Source organism: Aquila chrysaetos, chromosome 2, assembly GCF_900496995.4.
Source record: "Aquila chrysaetos chrysaetos chromosome 2, bAquChr1.4, whole genome shotgun sequence".
NCBI lineage: Eukaryota > Metazoa > Chordata > Aves > Accipitriformes > Accipitridae > Aquila > Aquila chrysaetos.
This window is the reverse complement of record NC_044005.1, coordinates 36,571,972-36,590,139: the sequence shown is the minus strand read 5'-3', so window position 1 is coordinate 36,590,139 and position 18,168 is coordinate 36,571,972. Positions and strand designations below refer to the sequence as shown.

The 18,168-nt window shown below is 35.5% G+C and overlaps 1 protein-coding gene across 21 annotated transcripts in view; it reads right to left on the bottom strand.

Moving 5' to 3' along the window:
• Window positions 1–18,168, bottom strand: part of RYR3 (ryanodine receptor 3) — a 245,220-nt gene that overhangs the window by 75,529 nt on the left and 151,523 nt on the right. For 12 of the 21 annotated variants that reach the window (XM_029998543.2, XM_029998586.2, XM_029998547.2 and 9 more), the window contains 9 exons: window positions 13,663–13,843; window positions 13,095–13,200; window positions 11,769–11,889; window positions 8,551–8,720; window positions 7,657–7,877; window positions 6,297–6,387; window positions 4,700–4,840; window positions 2,167–2,348; window positions 1,118–1,196 (listed from right to left, as the gene is read on the bottom strand). In XM_029998543.2, coding sequence (XP_029854403.1) covers window positions 1,118–1,196; window positions 2,167–2,348; window positions 4,700–4,840; window positions 6,297–6,387; window positions 7,657–7,877; window positions 8,551–8,720; window positions 11,769–11,889; window positions 13,095–13,200; window positions 13,663–13,843 — 1,292 coding nt within the window. The remainder of the gene's footprint in view (window positions 1–1,117; window positions 1,197–2,166; window positions 2,349–4,699; window positions 4,841–6,296; window positions 6,388–7,656; window positions 7,878–8,550; window positions 8,721–11,768; window positions 11,890–13,094; window positions 13,201–13,662; window positions 13,844–18,168) is intronic. The other 9 variants (XM_029998580.2, XM_041121270.1, XM_029998668.2 and 6 more) reach the window with 1 other exon arrangement.

The following is an 18,168-nucleotide window of genomic DNA, read 5'->3' as shown; positions in this document are numbered from 1 at the left end:
CTGGGAGGCTGAAGTCAGCAACAGAGAGAAAAAAAAAGTAACATTAACAGATCTAGCACTAAAGAATGTAACTTCAATGAATCCTTTACCTTAAACAATATTAACTGAAATTTATGGCTTGAGATTAATGTGCGTATATTTACACATCCATATATATGTATACCTTTGTCTACAAATTTGCATACATCGGCCCCCACAACAACAGAACTGTTACTTCTATATAACTGTTCTATAAAATTGCTATTAATTTGTTATTATTTGTTATAATAAATTACTTAACCCCACCTCTACTTTTTTACTTGAAGAGGCTTAAAATTCATACTTGAGTTGAATGACTTATATCCAAACACTTCCAACAGTTATCAAAAACTGCAACACCTCCATCAAACTTCATTTTGCTCAAATTTAACTCTAAAAGTTATATTAATTAACGTTAAAATCCATTTGCAAAATGTAACACTAAAAAGGCCTTTATTAAATGGTTCAGTGTAACATTAAAAAGGTACAAAAATCACTTAGTACATATTTTCTTGTCTTATAGCTATTCTGAAGTAGTGAAACAGAAACACAACACAGTGACAGAGCACTTTGAAAATTATAGAGGAAATCAATACATAACAGCCTTCTGAATGCTAAAAAGAAAGAAAAGCTATGACTACATTTTCTGAAATAAAATAAAGGACATTAGACTTCCCAGGTACTCTCAGAGATCACAGAGCTGCTGCAGGAAAATGGAATCTCTGACTCCCAGTCAAAATACGTCATTACCAGGCAAAATGAAGCTAAGATCTATGTATTCTTACTTAAGTCCCCCCAACCCCAACAACCAAAAACCCAAAACAAACAAACAACAACAAAATCAAACCAAGTGCCACTTTTTAATTCCCCTCAAATCTTTGTCCTAATAAATTCTGGCCACTTTGAAAAAGTGACAAATGTCAAAGCATTTTGTTGAGCAAAAGGTTTCTTCCACATATCCCTGAAGAAATATGCAGACATTAATGCACTCCGAACAAGGGCCTATCAGTTAAACTGTCCAGTTTTTCTTTCAATATTCACCCCAGGTATTATTTACTAGTGATTTTCTGACATTTGCCAGTCTTAAAATAATTCCTACCTTATCAAAGGCCCATTTATCATGGGAATGTTCAGCATACTTGCTGACAATATACTCCAACTTTTCAGGAAGTACAAGGCTGTAAACAAAGGGGAGTATGATCATTCAATTGTAAATTACAGCAGTCTGATTTATGAAAAAAAAAGTCAGTATAATATAGCACTAATCAAAATGCTTCACCTCCAGATGAAGGCAAGACATTTGGCTTTGCAATCCCATTTTCTTTAGAAGAAATCTCACAAAACAAACCAGAGCTATAATAGCATTTACAAGGAATCTTCAAATACATAACAGTTGCACTTATTAGCAACTGAAATCACAAGAAAAAAAAAGCCTGCTTCACCATAACCTATAGGTATTTTTCTTGGTAATTCTTAATACAGGATAATGTTAGTATGGATGTTTCACACTGCATAATGATGGGGGAGTAAAGCTTTAATAGCAAGAATCAACTGGTGTTCCTCAGTTCTTGAATATAAAAGTATTAGAAATCTGTATTTTAAAAGCACAAGGTTACTAGGAAGGCCAAGTGTCTATTAAATCATCACGCATGATCTGCTTATTTTGCTTTATCAGGTTGGTACAGATCAATTCTCAGAACTAAGTGAAGATTTTATAAAAATCGGGCAATAGGCCAATTGAATCACTTACCAGATTTTTATGATCTTGTACATTTGCCGTAAGAACACTCTAAATAATGACAGTATCAAATGTATTACAGGGGTATATATCCCAAATATTTGAACTATTAGGTAATAGGGTACATAATAAGTATAGAATTTACTATGTACTCTGCAGATATAATGTGGAAATATTTAATATATGTACAGTACTGAGAAGAATACGTTTTATAGCTGGTAAACAGGATATGTTGCAGTGAAGTATTTGGCAGGAGAAAGCAAAAATCCCTAAACCAGTTCTGAAAGGTACTAATATAATTAAAAAGTCAGTCACCAGCCAACTCTCCCTACAGAGGAGAAAAAAATGTTAATGATGAATAGTATAAAAATATTTAAGGAAAGGAAATCACTATGATTTATATGACTCACTTTGCTGTGCTGACAGGTTTGGGATCAAAATTTCCTTCTGGATCCACTGAAGTCTGCTTTTCCAAAGTTGACCTAATTCGTGTATCTAAATAATCAGGGGGCAAGGCACCAGCTATAGCACTTAGACAAGGCAAAGCCATTCGAAAGAGCTCTGGATCATACTTCTGCAGGAGAGATAGGAACTGGTTGGAAAATCCAATAGAAAAACATGCAAAATGTTAGTGAAAACCAAGCAGCCATATGTACAAATATTAGAAGATGCAAACAAACACTAAAGCACATTTTAAAATTAAGCATAGAGCAAAATTATTGCTGCATGACATCTATTTTTCTTGATATCAACTCGATACATTTTTAAGACTACTCAAATTAACATAAGAGTATGCTGACACTTGTATAAGTATATACGATACAAGTATGACTCCTAAGCTTTCTTTGGGCCATTAAGGCCTACATAGGAAGGGTCAAAGGTTGTTTGCCTAGTTATAGAAGTATGATCATCTATAAAATACTTAGTTCTAAAATGACTAATTCCTATCTTAACTGCAGAAGCCATTGTCATTTCTCCCTCTTTTCCCCTAGTCTATTTCAGTTTAAATCACACTGGTTAAAGGCAATTGTGTTTTACTGCAGCAAAGTCAGTTGATTATTTTTCAAAATTGTCCTGCTAAGAGGTGACCTGGCATATTTGCTCTTCTAAATAGTCATTTTAGCTCTGGAAAGAACATAGAAGTACATGATATATAAAAAATATAAGGTGGAATTACATTTGAAGAATCTGTCCTTAGTAATTGGCCATGAAACATATTCAAGGTCAATTGTTACACACTAGATTATAAAAAACGTGCTAGAGGAAGTAGCAGCAGATCACTGTAGGCCAAAGTTCTCTTTCCAGCTCTCAAACAACATTCTTAGTATGCTTAGGGGACAAAAAAAAAGAAAAAAGAAAAAAAAAAAATCACTTCTCTTTCAGGTTCCCCATCTGTAAAACAGGCATAATGATACAGCTTTAAAGGCTTTAAAGTTTACTGATGAACACTACAGTGAAAGATTTTGATGCTATTATAATTATTTTATAAACTTTTGCTCAGCACAGGCATCTTTTTGATGTTATAACCCAGGCACCAATCAAGCATTTATAGGAAAAAAATTTTACACGGCAAAAGTATTTCTCTTGCTTCATTATTAGAAAAGACTATACGATTCTATAAATCTGAATGACCACTTTGTACCAAGAAAATGCTGAAGAACAAGTTTAAGGTCCACTGAAAATACTTGCTGTTAGAATTATATGTTTATATCACAGCAAGCAGAATGCCTAAAATTTTGAGGCTTTAACTTCCTCTAGTTTTGCTGCAACATTCTTCGGTGTGTATAGCACAAACAAAAGAAGTTAGATCACAGTGTAAATTGCTTCCACTAAACAGCTGGAAGCCATGAAAATACCAAACCTGTAAATATCTCAGTACAAAACAGAACAATGGAGAATACTATAGCTAAGCAGATTTACACAATTCTCCTTTCATTGGACTAATAACCACTTACAGAAAAAAAGAAAATGTTATTATAGAGGGCCACCAATATTGGCAGAAACATACCATCTTTATTTATCTGTAAAAAGCTAAGACGCATTAATTGGAAACGTTTCATTGTGTCAGGCCCTCCTGACACTCTTTGCACTTGTGACAGCAGTGAGAGGTAAATGTCACTAAAATCAAACACAAATAAGGCTTTAAAAGCCTTTTTAGAATAATGCAGAGACCATGTTAATTTCCATACTATAAATCAGACTGCCTAGAAAAGTAATCATCTAAATCTGTTGATTAGAACTGGAACATAAATTCAGTGAGATGCAATGAAAAAATTCATTATTGTCCCATAGCGAGAACCTGAATTTTGAGGCCAATCAAGTACAAAAAGTATTTACTCAGTAAGGCATTTCTCCTATTAGAAATGCAACTTTTTCTTACTTGGAATAAAAATGAGTAAGTGAAAAAATCCCAAGATCACATATTGGAACAGGAAAATGGAAAAATGTTTATTTCTAAGAAAGTTGCATAATATTTCTTAAGCTGGGCAATAACCAGAAAACTAACAAAATACAAGTGTGTGTTCGAAAACAGACAATGTAAATTTACTGTGCATACACAAACAATTTGACAAGCATGTTACATTTCTTAAAATTAATTTTACATCAGTAAAAAGTATTTTTAAAAGTTTAGTAGAGCTAAGAGAGGAAAGGAGTCAACACTGACTTGTTATTGCAGCAAGCAAGGTGCCTCATTACTAGTATAAGGCTATATGGGTATATAAAGACAAAGATTTGACATTTCATTAGTTTGGAGAAAATCCTTTAAGATTCAGCATTCAATTTTTCATTAGAAAGTTACTTCATTAAAAGCATTCATTGCCATATCTCCCATATTAGGTGAAAGAATTGTTAAAATAGGAACTTTCTGCACTTGGCACAGCAAATTATCATTGTAATGCTTTTATAGTCATCCCATACTGTAATGTGAATTACAGTCATTACCTTATGAGACAAGGAATCAAATATTCCCCAGAAAAGTTTTTCAGTTAAATGTAATTCTTCTTCTGCTGCAATTCCATAGCTTCCCATTCCTGAAGGCAGACAATAATATTTCCAGCACTGCTCATAGTGATTTGTCAGAAGCTAGATTTTTAAGGAAATAAAAATGCACATAAAACATTGGTATTTAACAAAATAACATACTGGTTAGTGAAGTCTGAATTGCTAGTATCTGTTTAAACAGTTACATGAGTATTATTATTTATTTCTGACTCTTCATTTCTAATGGCTCATAAAAATGGTCTTTTTTCCTTCTTTTTCTTTTTTGGGAGAGCAGTAGAGCCTGTGCTGTGAAAGTATAAAGCCTGTATTATCCCCAGCTGCGGCTGGGGGATTCTCAGTGATGACAGCGAGTAGAAAAATTACAAAATTTCAGGATTGTCACCATCTGAATACACATTAGCTCACAGGATAAAAATAGAGACAATGAAATGGGTATAAAACAGGACATGATAGATTCTGGTAAAAAATTTTACAAATTCAAATTGATTTTACTTCTGTCATTTGTAGTTGATGACCTCAGTATTATTCAAAACACTGCAAAAGACACCTGCAGTACACCCTTCTAGCCATGTCTGCTCATCTCTGGAAAACCTATGGAAAGAACTATTATACAGACAATCTGTTACATACCAGGTGAAGAGCTAGCATATATGATTATTGGTGCACTTTCCACATAATTTCAAATTTCTATTAATTCTACTAATTTCTACTAAGACTTCCTATCCCACGGGAAATTCTAAAATTTCTTTTAGCATCAGACTAGAATCTTGACATTTTAATTTTTTCTGCAATTTTCTTTAGGAAGGGAAAATAATAATAAAAAAACCCAAATCAAACACTCCCTCTTTGCCACACTTTTGCTCCAAAATTACTGATGCTCCAGAATATGTCTGTGAATCTGGCAGCTCTGCTTTAGAGTATGACATAATTTCAATTCTGCCATAAAAAGACCTGCAGACCTAAGATCAGGCGCTACCATCCCAACAGAAACAGGAGGCAAACCTGACAGGAAATTTCTAAATAAAAGTTATTTATCATCTCACAGTTGTAATTCTCTATTTACAGAACAACAAGATGGGTAAGACTTCAGTTTAAGATTGCTCAAAAATAACAGGTGAATTCTGTTCCATGTATCTTATTCTCTGTAGACTCCACTCAAAATTTATTCCTGGATTACGTGTCTTACCAAGAGTTACTATAGTTCATATAGCAGAAGAAGAAATATCAAGATAACACTAACATTTAACTTGATACTTTCAAATACTCTTTTGCTGAAGCAGTGAAAAAGTCAACTGTTCACTAAACAAAATCGCATAATCAACTTACTATATACTGTTTGCATTAGGCAAGATTTCACACAGCCTTTATCATTATATTCAATTTGAAAGACTTTATAAAGCAACAACATTATTTTCAATTCAGAAGTCATTTCACATTGCTTCACCCTGCCCCGTTCAGTTTTTAAAAACATGACTATGACAGATTATTGTGAAGGAAGTTTTACGCTGAATGTATGTACAGAAAGTAAAGCATTTACCTTGAGAGGCATTTTACAGTATTCATTAAGTAGGGGCACATCAAAAACTAGCCTTCTCAACAGCTGTTGTAGCATAGAGGGACGTAAGTGGCTGTAATATTAAAAAATAGAAGTTCTTAGTAAAGTTCATACAATCCAGTGAAAATGAAATAAAAATTGAAATCAATTTGCATATTGGAATTCAAATCACTCATTAAAAGTATTTTGAAAAACCAATGGTAGGTGCTTAAGGAATTTCACTATGCCTCATCTACATATAGAAGGATGTAGCATAGCAAAATGTGCTACTTGTGGACTCTCTTAAGTGAATAGACAACATGTATGATTGTGCCATATGACAGTAGAGGGAAGGGTGCTGGATTTTTTTCAGAATACAGAGAGGACAATCTGAGCAAAAGAAACAGAATATTATCCTAGCAGAATGGTTTCTGATATGACACTAAAAAGCAACAACACACTCCTAACTGAAACTGATCTGGGAAATACATTATGATTATTCTTACGTGAAATAAATTTCAACTGGAAGAGTGAATAAATCACCCAGCATTTCTTTTCTAGCTATTTAATTTCCGTGATCTATAGGCTCAAAATCAATGTAAAACTGCTCCTTTATCATCTCCCCCTCAGTCATGACTTCTTCAAGCTAAAGATTCCTGGTCTACTAAGCTGTTCCAAAGGAAAAAAATTATTTCTTATGTTGATCCCTCTTGTTAGGGTTTCCCGAATCTTTTCCATTTCTACTATATCCTCTTTTTGGCAGGGGTCCAGTGCTACGTACAAACTGAAAATGCACGTTGCATTACTAATTTCACAGTCTACTGCACAGACAAGTAGCACTACAGTTTATGACAAAGATCAAGAACTATGATTCAGTTGGCAAATATACATTTCAATTCCTGATAAAACTACAGTGCTCAGTTCGGTTTTAGGATTGGAGAGTGGGGGGGTAGTTTTTCTTCTTCTTTTTTTTTTTTTAAACTACGGCTAAGGTTCTTCAAACCACAATCACAAATAAAAAATGTCGATCCCTTAAATCCTCAGCACACACTCACTGTCAGACTTGCCAGAACATTTTTGGTAATTACCAGGGGTTTGTTTTTATTAATAATCAGAATTTATCCAATATCAGCATAAAGCTCATATCAATATGGCAGCCTGTATAATGCAGTACGCATAAGGGAAAAATCAAATCTATTTTCTCTTAGGAAAATGAAAAAAATCCTGTCATACACTCTGGTCATTTATTGCATGCAAGAATAAAATAATCTTAGTTCTACATTATACACAAAGAAAGAAATTATTAAAATACTTATACTGCACAAAAGAAATCAATTTGTACACACACAGGTATCATACATACTGGCAAATAGCAAGCAAGCATTCTTCAATGGTGTCTCTTTGTGCTTTTGTAAGGGAGCGTCCCTTCGATAATCTATATATTGTGTGAAGCATGGAGTCAACCAGAGAGGCGTGATGCTCTGTTCCAGAAAAGAGGGGAGCACATCTTTTGAGTAATGGAAACACAGCTGAGCAAATATATCTATTTAGTGCGAGAGCTGCCTCTGTGGTACTTAGAGAAACCTGTATGAAGTAGTAAATGTTTGTTAGCATCACATGAAATAAAGGTTACTATATATCAAGTCCATAAAACATAATGATGAAATACTCCATAAGTCCCCTTAACGGCTGGGTGCTAACATGATATTCCCAGTATACAGATGAGGACAAAAGTTATTTTTTTTTAACTTGAGAAAACGCTACTCATCCACTTATCTCCTATCTCTTGCCCCACTAGACTCTGAACTAATAGAAGCAAAAAAGAATATGCAGCTTCCTTCTCTAAACAGGTCAGCAAAACCCAGAAAGCATTAAGTAGCACTTCTCATCTCACATAATTTCTTCATACCTACACATACATGAATTTTCAGTGTAATTCTTGGAAGCACACATGAAGTAAAAGTAATCATTAGGCCTATTACAGTATATCCAATGTACTTACTGTATAATGTAAGCCTGTATTGAAAGTTTTTAAACTACATTACATTGTTGCTTCATAAGGTGGTACTGAGTGCTAATGATCACACTTAAGCACTAAAAATTAACAGTAACTGAATTATTACTGTTTGTGTTTATAGTGAGCCTATACCACCCTTTTTTTTCTTTTAAAGCTGTTTTGACTTGAAATTCCGTTTCTTACACTTACAGAGCCACTATATCCAGTCACTGCACCTAAACTCCATAGCGAACTACTTACTGTATCCAAAGAGGCAGAGGCTCTTAAATCTGGTAAAAATCCAACTTCCAGTAGGTGTAGGAGGAAGCTTTGGTCCTTAATACCATAGACACGGTCCAAGAAGAGTACCATGGGTGCTTTATGATCAGGACAGAAATTTGCAGACATGTCTGGCTCGTTTACTGTGCCATCTACACAAATCAATAATGCAATTTTTAATAGTAGATAATTGATAAAACAAGAAACACCAAGACCATGAAACGCACTATAATTACATTTATTGTGTAAAATCACATGTTCAGTGAAAATTATATTCTTATTCAGTTTTCTTGTATGCTGAAAAAGAATGCTAAGTTTTCATTATTTCAAAACCACTATTATTTTGCAATTTATTAATCTTTTACTCTTAAATGAAAACTTAAGAATGAATGGTAAAGTATTCTACTTGTTTCATTACTATTACAGAGAATGTTTATATGGTAAAATTAAAGATAAATATTACAGCAAATATTAAAAATATATAGTAACTGTGAAGTCAAAGAAGGTTAGGAATTTTGTCTCATGTAAACTAAACTAGAAAGAACATAGAATCCAAGGGGAAGACAACAATAACACAGAAGTTAACTGTGCATCAAAATAAACCATCTCTGACTGTAAAGCGGAATAGACAATTCTTGTGAAACTGAACAGACAACAAAGGGAGGGGAAGAAGGATAAAGTTATTTTGCCCTAGAAGAAAATGACAGACTGATATTTTATAGCCCATGGAACATGGAGAATTTAATAGGAAACATGGAGATCACATGCCATAAAAACCTCATCCTCTGCTGAGTTTATGCTTTATAGAAAATTTCAGCTTGTATGGCAGTTATTTTGTGGAAATAAATCCACCCTGGTTAACCACATTGACCGCTTCTAGGAAAGAATCAACAGTCATGTAACAAGCAAGGACACCACCATCCATGAATTATTCTTGAGTTCCAGAGTGAAGAGGGTGAAGACTCAAGCGTCTGACTGTCCTTTAACAGGTAGTGTTAAGAAGGCTGTTAGTTCCACCAACAAAAACTCAATTTTAACCTCAATGACAGGTCAGGATCCAGGTACAGATGAGAGGCTACACAGTTTGATATAGAGAGAGTAGCAGGTCCATGCCATGCCCTGGTTTCAGGTTTTCTATGTGTACACAGAGTGCTCAATGTTTGGGACCTCAGAGACTAGTCTCATTCCCCACAGGTGAGAATGGATGAATAGTAGTAAGAGAAACAGACAGGTCCTACAGCAACACAGCAGCATAGGCTCAACTCCACAGTGGCAACCCTTGAGGTACTGAGGAGGACATAAGTCTTGGGGAAGGAGTGTATCTACCTGGGAAGGAAGGACCTAATCTCTTAAGAGAAGAACCAACCCTCTACCCTATGTCAGAATGTACCATTGCACACAGGATTCTCCTGTGGTAGACAGGGTCTCCAAGGATATGAAGAAGCAGGCAGTGGAAGTGGGAGATTGCTGTATTAGACACTAAGCTGGGTGGCTTCATCATGTGTAAAAGGATTCCATGATAATTTGTCTATACCTTACGGGAGGACCTTGTGGGAGGCAGGCAGAGATCTTGAGTCTTACAGGATGGGTGAGATAGTGTTGTACAGAAGAGGGATTTAGCTTGATCACAAAAGGGGAAATTCTTTGGGGACAAGATAAACAAGTACAGAAACAGCCTGCACCTTAATAAAAAAAAGAAATAGGCTTCTAGGATTGAACATTAGATGTCAGAGTGGAACATTATACCTAGAAATTGGGGAAAAGACAATAGGTGTGGAGGAGCACCTTCCTCAGATGAGGACAATCCCAAAGCAAATATGTCTGGTTTTCACTTCCTCTGAAAAGGCCAGGGAAGAAATAAACAGCACAGTTCCTAGAAACAGGAAAGGCAATTAAAATGCAATGTGCATGCGCAACATTTTAATCAAGCAAGGACAAACAGGACTCTACACTGAGTCATCAGTGACCTGGAGAAGGAAGCTAACAAAGGAGACTAAAAGTCTGTATACAATACTAAATTCTTCTGTATGGTTAATTCATTAACAAAACTGAGCGGGCAAAGTAGAGACAGCTGCACTTCAATGCAGACAACTCTAAGCTAATGCATCTGCAGAAAAATAAGACATGCCTACATGATGCTGAGCTTGGAACCGACATTACAAAGAGATCCTGAGGTCATCACTGAAATTCTGTGAAACCATCAGCTCAATGTGTAGCAGCGACCAAATAAGTCAACAAGATATCAGGCACAATCAGAAAGGGGTATTCAGAATATGAGAGAGGGAATCATTTTGCTGCTATATAAAATAGAAAACTAATACATAAACCAAATTGTTGTGTGTCCACATTATCAGCACAACCTGCTCATGTCTTGAATACATCCCACAGCTATTTTCCATAGCTCAGGACTACAGAATAGAGATAGTGAAGGTACACAGAAGGGCAACTAAAATGATTCAGGCAATGGAGCAGGTATCTTATGATGAGGAATTAAGAAAAGTTGAGATTCTTCAATTTGGCAAATTGAGGACTGAGAAAGGATATAACTGACATTTAGAAAATTATTAATGTAGCTGACAAGGTGAATGAAGAACTGCTATACAACAAATCCTAAAATACCACAATTCAAAGGTGATAATTAAAATTAGTACAGCGCAAATTCAAAAAAAAGAAAAAGAAGAAAAAAAGAGATGCTTAAAATACTTCTTTATGTAGCAAACAGTGAAGTTCTTGAATTTATTGCCACAGGAGTTTGTGAGTAGACGTTATTCCAAAGGGATTAGATATATTCTTGGACACCAGGTCCAGAAACAGATATTAATGGGCAGGGAGGTACACTCTAATCTTTCTAAACAAATGACTGGACGATGTGGAAGTACAAAGGGACTGAGTTCAAGAATACACATTCTTTCTAAAGAGATAGCATCTGTACAGCCACTGCTGGAGACAAAGTACTGGGATGGACGGCCCATTAGTGTGATCCTGTAAAATATTTCTTCTGTTCTTACATTCTCTGCTCCACAGGAGTAAGTATCTCTTCTACTGGAGCAGCTCTGATACATATCTAACTAAAATCTGAAGAACAGTTCTCTGCATGTACTCAGTTCTAACAAAACCGCTCTATTTTTACACCTGAAGGCTTATGTGCCAAAAAATTTTTATAAAAAGATTAACTGGTCTAATAAAAGTATTGAAGTTACCTTTGTTAACTGTTGACAGCTTTAGTGGTATACTTATAATCCCAACCAAATCTTCAGTTGGCACTAGAGATCGAAGGATTGACCTGATTCGAATAGCTTCCCCTTTTCCACTTTGAATAAGCTGTTAGAAAAAAGTTTATCAATTAAGAAATTTAGTACTGGGGGACATAAGAAAAATTTCCTCAAAATACTGACATTAATATGATTTTTTTCAAACACTGGGAAAAAATGCACTGAAATTCAATTTATCCCAGCACTCCAACAGAGTTGCTGATTTTCAGCTGATCCTACTCTTGAATCTGTCCTAATTTTGATATCATATCAATAATTCCACAATATTACAAATTCCCAATAACACAAAAATCCCCACATGGATAAGATTCCTAAACCAAGCAGATAAAGTGATGAAACTGAAAATTTCTGAAAAACTAATGTTACTTACAGAACCAACAGGGCCAGGTTTTGAGCTTGCCTCTTTATACTATGAACAGATGCAAACCTGTCTGATGTATCTACACATTTTTTTATTATTTCTAGGCAGTAAAAATTTCAAAAGGCGTTAACAACAAGTTGACCAATTCCTTTCAACTTCTAGCAGAAGTTAGGTATTCACAACTTGTGTCTCTGAAAATCTCTTCCAGTCATTTTCTTAACATGAAACTACTATCTCTGGCAACAGGCAGCTGGATACAGCTTTATAGCTAATAAAGTTAATAGCTTTGGTAATAGTAAGTAGGGAGGCTAGAAACCAAATTTCTTGCTTCTTGTTGTATTGAGATACATGCTGCACTTTCAGCTGAATTTATGCTACTAAAGAATTTTAAATACTGACAAGCAAAAGTCAGTCTAACTAAAACCAAGTCTTGCATATGGTTGTTATAGGCATTACAGTCAAAACAGTTATTTTACGTATTCTTCCATGTATTCCTGTGGTGCAGCTACCGTATTTCATCAGTGCACACAAAGGCAGCTCTGTATCACATTCTTATGAAAATGATTTTTATGACTTTCTAGAGAACAGTAAAGGGCCAGTTTCAGAAATTTCATTGGTAGTATAAATGCAACACTAGTAGTTCATCTTGGCTTTGATTCCAGTCATATAAAAATTCTCAAAATTCTAGATAAATAAAAAAGTGTAAGGAATCCAAAGACCATGATTCTTTATAAACAGCTTTCAGGGAACACATCTGTCAAGACACAGCAAGAAGTGCAATAAAGTCCACCTTCTGAAGGGAAGAAGCCTTTGAATAGAGAAGTTTAGTTATAGACATGTACAGTTCTGTTTACAAATCTACATTTTCTGAGCAAGTGACAAAATGAACTTACATGCATTTCTGGTGCACAGCGTCCAAGTAAATCTATGAGAGCTGAGTAAAATGACATGATTGCATTGCCCATGTGCACAATCTCCTCCTCCTCCTCATCATCATCACTAAAAGGTAAAGAATACCAGTGAGCATTTTTGCTAATGTAAGTTTATAGCTCCTCTCTGGAGCCAGATCCACGATCCAGAACCTATTAATCAGATACACTAATTTCATCTGGCTCTGGATTACAGGGTTTTTATCCCTAGAGTAAGCATGCAATTGAACAGTAATAACTGACTTCACATGAGCCTTCTATCTTCCTTTTTCACTTTACCTTAGCTTCATTTCACAACAGCCTTCTCCTTTGCTTTGTCCTTCAGGCTGCTTCTTTTCTGTAACTCTTATTCCACTTTTATCTAGCTCATGCTTTATGAATTCCATATGACAACCGCTTGTGGGTGTGAATCTCTAACGCTCTATGTTTGTATAATGCCTTACACAACAGGGCCCATTATCCACATATTGCAAGCATGATTAAACCAGCTATTAAATCATCATTTGCCAAACAAGCATTCACATTTACTTACCCTTCTCTTTTATATGCCTGGGAGGGAAGGTCACGAGTAGGATTCTCTGAGATCCTGATAGCTTCCTGCATAGCTGCCAGCAAACCATTTCCGCCTTCTCCCCTAAGGTCTGGTCCAAAGCACTCTGGCCGTCGAATAAGGAGCTTGACAACAACACTTGCATTTTCCTCAACACTTTCACCTGAGAACCAAAAAGCACTATACATACTTTCTCCTGAAAGGTATCCTTAAGTCAGAAGACAACCGCATTTTCCCCTAAATTTTTCAAAATATAAAACAAATCCTCATCCTTATTTTGAAAAACAAAAATGTATCAAGTTGGCAGCACTGGATGTGCTTTGTCAAAAATATACCAAGGTTTAAAAGTGACAGTGTAGACTTGCCTTGCAAGTTTTACTACACTCAATCTAGAAAGGTTCACTTTAGAAGGTTAATTTGCTTTTTATAGCAAAGACTACTCTCTCTGGTATAAAGGCTAACAGTCCCAAGAGGCAAGAAGTCTGTTATTGGGGAGGGCAAGAAAGAAGGTTTGAATCCAGCCACCGCCTCCCACCCCCCCCCCCCAGCCTCTCGCTCCCTCCCCTCTCTTGCAGGACAGGAAGAAAAGAGAAGGAAGATAGGACAACTCATGGATCGAGATAATGACTGTCTAGTAGAGAAAGCAAAAGCTACGCATGCAAGCAAAGCAAAGACAAATTCATTCACTGCTTCCCAGGCAGATGTTTAGCCAGTTCCTAGAAAGCAGGGGCTCAGCATGTGTAATGGTTGTTTGGGAAGTCAAGCGCCATAACCACAAACACCCCCCCTCTTCCTCCTCCTTTCCCTGAGCTTTTATTGCTGAGCACAATGTCATGGTATAGAATATCCCTTTGGTCAGTCTGGGCCAGCTGTCCCAGCCATGTCCCTTCCTAACCTCTTGCCTGCCCTGAACCTACTCACTGGGGCCAGGGAAAAAGGGGAAGGGGCAGAGTAGGGAAAAAAAAAAGAGAAAGCCTTTACACTGCACAAGTGCTGCTCAGCAAGAGTCAAAACACTGGTATGTTATCAACACTGTTTTAGCCATAAATGAAAAGCAGATCACTATAGGGGTTGCTATGAAGAAAGTTAACTCCATCCCAGCCAGACCTAGTACAGGGCATGAGAGTTATCTGATTTTTAATGGGCCAACTGAAGCAAGGAATGTTGTTTAACATTATGTCCTCAGTACTTCATCAGTGGAAAACTCATCTCAGAGTTTAATCTTCTCAATATGACTTAAGAATAACAAATTGTATTTTAGGTTAAATATACCTAGAGCAAAATTTCCTGATTCTTTCTACTGTATGTTTAAATATTTGTTAAATCTTCTGCTTGCTATTTAAAGCCTGAAATTGAATACTTCATCTTTTCTATTTACAAAAATCATATTAGAATCAGTTTTAAAGGTCATGGCTTGCCTGAAACAACCCCATTTATAACAGCTTTCTGTGGAAAAATGTACGTATATTTGAAAAGGGAAAAGAGTGGATTTAACTATTGTATACATTCAGTACAGGCAGACAGACTGTGATCTAGATGCTTGCTGAATACAAGTCATTAGGAAAAGGAACCTTCATATAAATGAACTCTTTGTATGTAACTAACTGCTTCCTGGACTGCAGTTAGTGGGATGTGGAAACATGATAGGAATAATAATTGGGTCAAAAGCTTAGCTTACAGTTAAATGCAGCTGTTTAGAAATTCACATATACCTTATAAGAATACTGACAATCTGTAGGAAGATATGAAATTAATGGGACATGTAGGAAGAACACAAATTAGAGGAAAAGAAACAGTTCACAGTCACTGAACTTGTGATGTCAGTAGATCATCAGTACCTATATTTTACGTGGAAGCTACAATACTAAACCAGTACATAAATGCAAGTAGCAAGTTTATATTAAACTGAATGTTGCGGCTTTAGCACCCACCAAAAAAGTAGGAACTGTGGTTTAGCTGAGAGCAGCGGTGGTGCTACCAGTAAATCAGAGTCAATGGAAGGCAATGGTAGGTGAGATAACTGGGACTGACTGGCTCTAGAAGGAGCAGCTAAACACTTTAAACATGCCAGTCGTGTATTTTTCCCACTTAAAACACCGGTATGATCTTGATATGGAACACAGGATGAGAAGAAACAGCCCCAAGTTGCACCAGGGGAGGTTTAGATTGGCTATTAGGAAAAATTTCTTCACTGAAAGGGTTGTCAAGCCCTGGAACAGGCTGCCCAGGGAAATGGTGGAGTCACCATCCCTGGAGGTATTTAAAAGATGTGTAGATGTGGTGCTTAGGGACATGGTTTAGTGGTGGTGGACTTGGCAGTGTTAGGTTTACAGTTGGACTCGATGATCTTATGATTCTTATGACCTAAATGATTCTATACCCTGACTTTGCACAAATTCTTTTTTTTTTTTTCATTCTTTCTTCTTTTCATTCATCTTATTTTCACACTGCAGAGAAAAACCAGGATTTTACATCTTAAAGTCAGCAATTTTAGTTTCATTTGGTTAAAACCTTCTAAGTGAAGAGTTTTAAAATAATGAATTAAGTAAAATGTAATTTCAAAAAAATTCACTATATACCTCTCTATAGACATACAAATGATCATCAAAACATGCAAAACATTCAGCTACAGTTACCAGATGCTCCTGAATCCTTCCATGTTTCATGTATCTTTTGAGGATGCAAATACAAAACTCCCTTAAAAACTGAAAGGGGCTGTTTGAATCCATATTGCAGAATCAAATAGCAAATGCAAACAAAATTATAAAACGTAATTAATTTTTAGTTTAATAAAACCACTACCAATATTGTTTTGAGTGGCTCATTTCCAATACAGTTTAGATCTAGATGTTAAAAATTTATCTTAATTCAGGCATTTTTGATCACCAGCGATAGCTTTGTGAGGAGTGCAATTTAGAGTAAAAGTAAGCACATATCAGCAAAAGCCCCTTGCAGGTAGTTTTAATTTAATATGTGCAGGAAGGAAACTTACTTTAAGCACAGACGTCAAATTAATCTTTAATGTTGCTACTGAAGTCAATAAAAGTTTATCAAGAATTACTTTGTCTTTGTCTCTTACATTTTCAATTTACAATTTCTTGTACACTGCATTTGCCACTAGAATCTTATTCTGACCTTCTCTGTACATGTATTTCTTTTCCATATCCCTTCTGATGGGATACCAAACTGCTGAAAATAGCTTTAATAAGTTGCAGCCTGCTCTAATTTAACTCACAGGACAAGTTAATGAAGAATTTTGCTTGAATAAAGAAGTTTTGGTTACTCCAAGGATTCATTGGCCAGAATCAAAATTCATTCATGTGTTTACAAGTGTGTGTTTGTTGCTTTTATCTCAACAACCCCAATATTTTACCAATTTATATTTGCAATTGTCCTCTCAAGCAAAGGACACAGAGAAATTAGTAATCTGATTTTCAAAAGTGCTGTCTCCAAAACTATCATAATGAGAAGGTTCAAAACCTCAACCATAACTGTTTTTCAGAAAAAAAACAGCTGCAACACTTGAAACTAAAACTTAATTCTACTGACTAGCAGTCCATCCAGCAAAGTTTACTCTTCATACTAAGTAAAATATCACAAGTAAGATCAAAGTTATCTTCATCTAATTATACAAAGTACTGTTAACATTTATTTATAAAATCAACAATGAAAACCATGTTCTTTCTTAACTCAATGACTACTTGTTCCACATTTCTTATATCATAGCAGTTTGTCAAATTAGTTTAGCAGCTCGCTCAATAGCTACAGGCTTATCAACTAATGAATGTACTTCAGGTATGTTTACTGAACTGAACAGTAAACATGTTTGTTGTTTCTGTTTCAGGTATTATTTGCTAATTTCAGACCAACAGTATGAGAATAGAAAAGCCAAAATCTAAAAATTAGACCGTTTAAAATGATTTCCCTTCTGGCTGTCTCCAGCTGTCCTTTAAAACACTTTGCATATTGGCAGACCAGATAGGTGGTGAACAGACAAATCTTTTGATCTTATCTAATCTCTAATCTAAATTACTATTCTTATGAAAAAAATCCACATGAACTGGAGGATGCTTTTTGTTTAGTGGCATTCAGATAATCTAAATTTGATTTTAGCATATTTGTTTCATAAATTTCAAAAGAAAATTGCCCAGAGAAGGAAGTATAAGACAGTTATTAAAGGAGAAGATATTTTCTTTTTTTAAGACATCAGATTTAAGGTACACAGTCAGGGTGCTTTACAAACACTGATCCCTCAGAACTGTGTAAACATGTGGCCTATTGGAATTCTCTTTTTGTAATGCAAAATCGTTTAATTACAAACCCCTAACTCTCCCAGTGGCATAGTGGCCAAGAAAGGTCCAAAATCAGTGCTCACTGGTTATGTTTATAATCAGCACATGTGGTATATGTAAATACCACAGTTTACTTATTGAAAGAATTCCTAACATCATTTGCTACCTTAACAGGTTACTCTATTAAATTATGCAA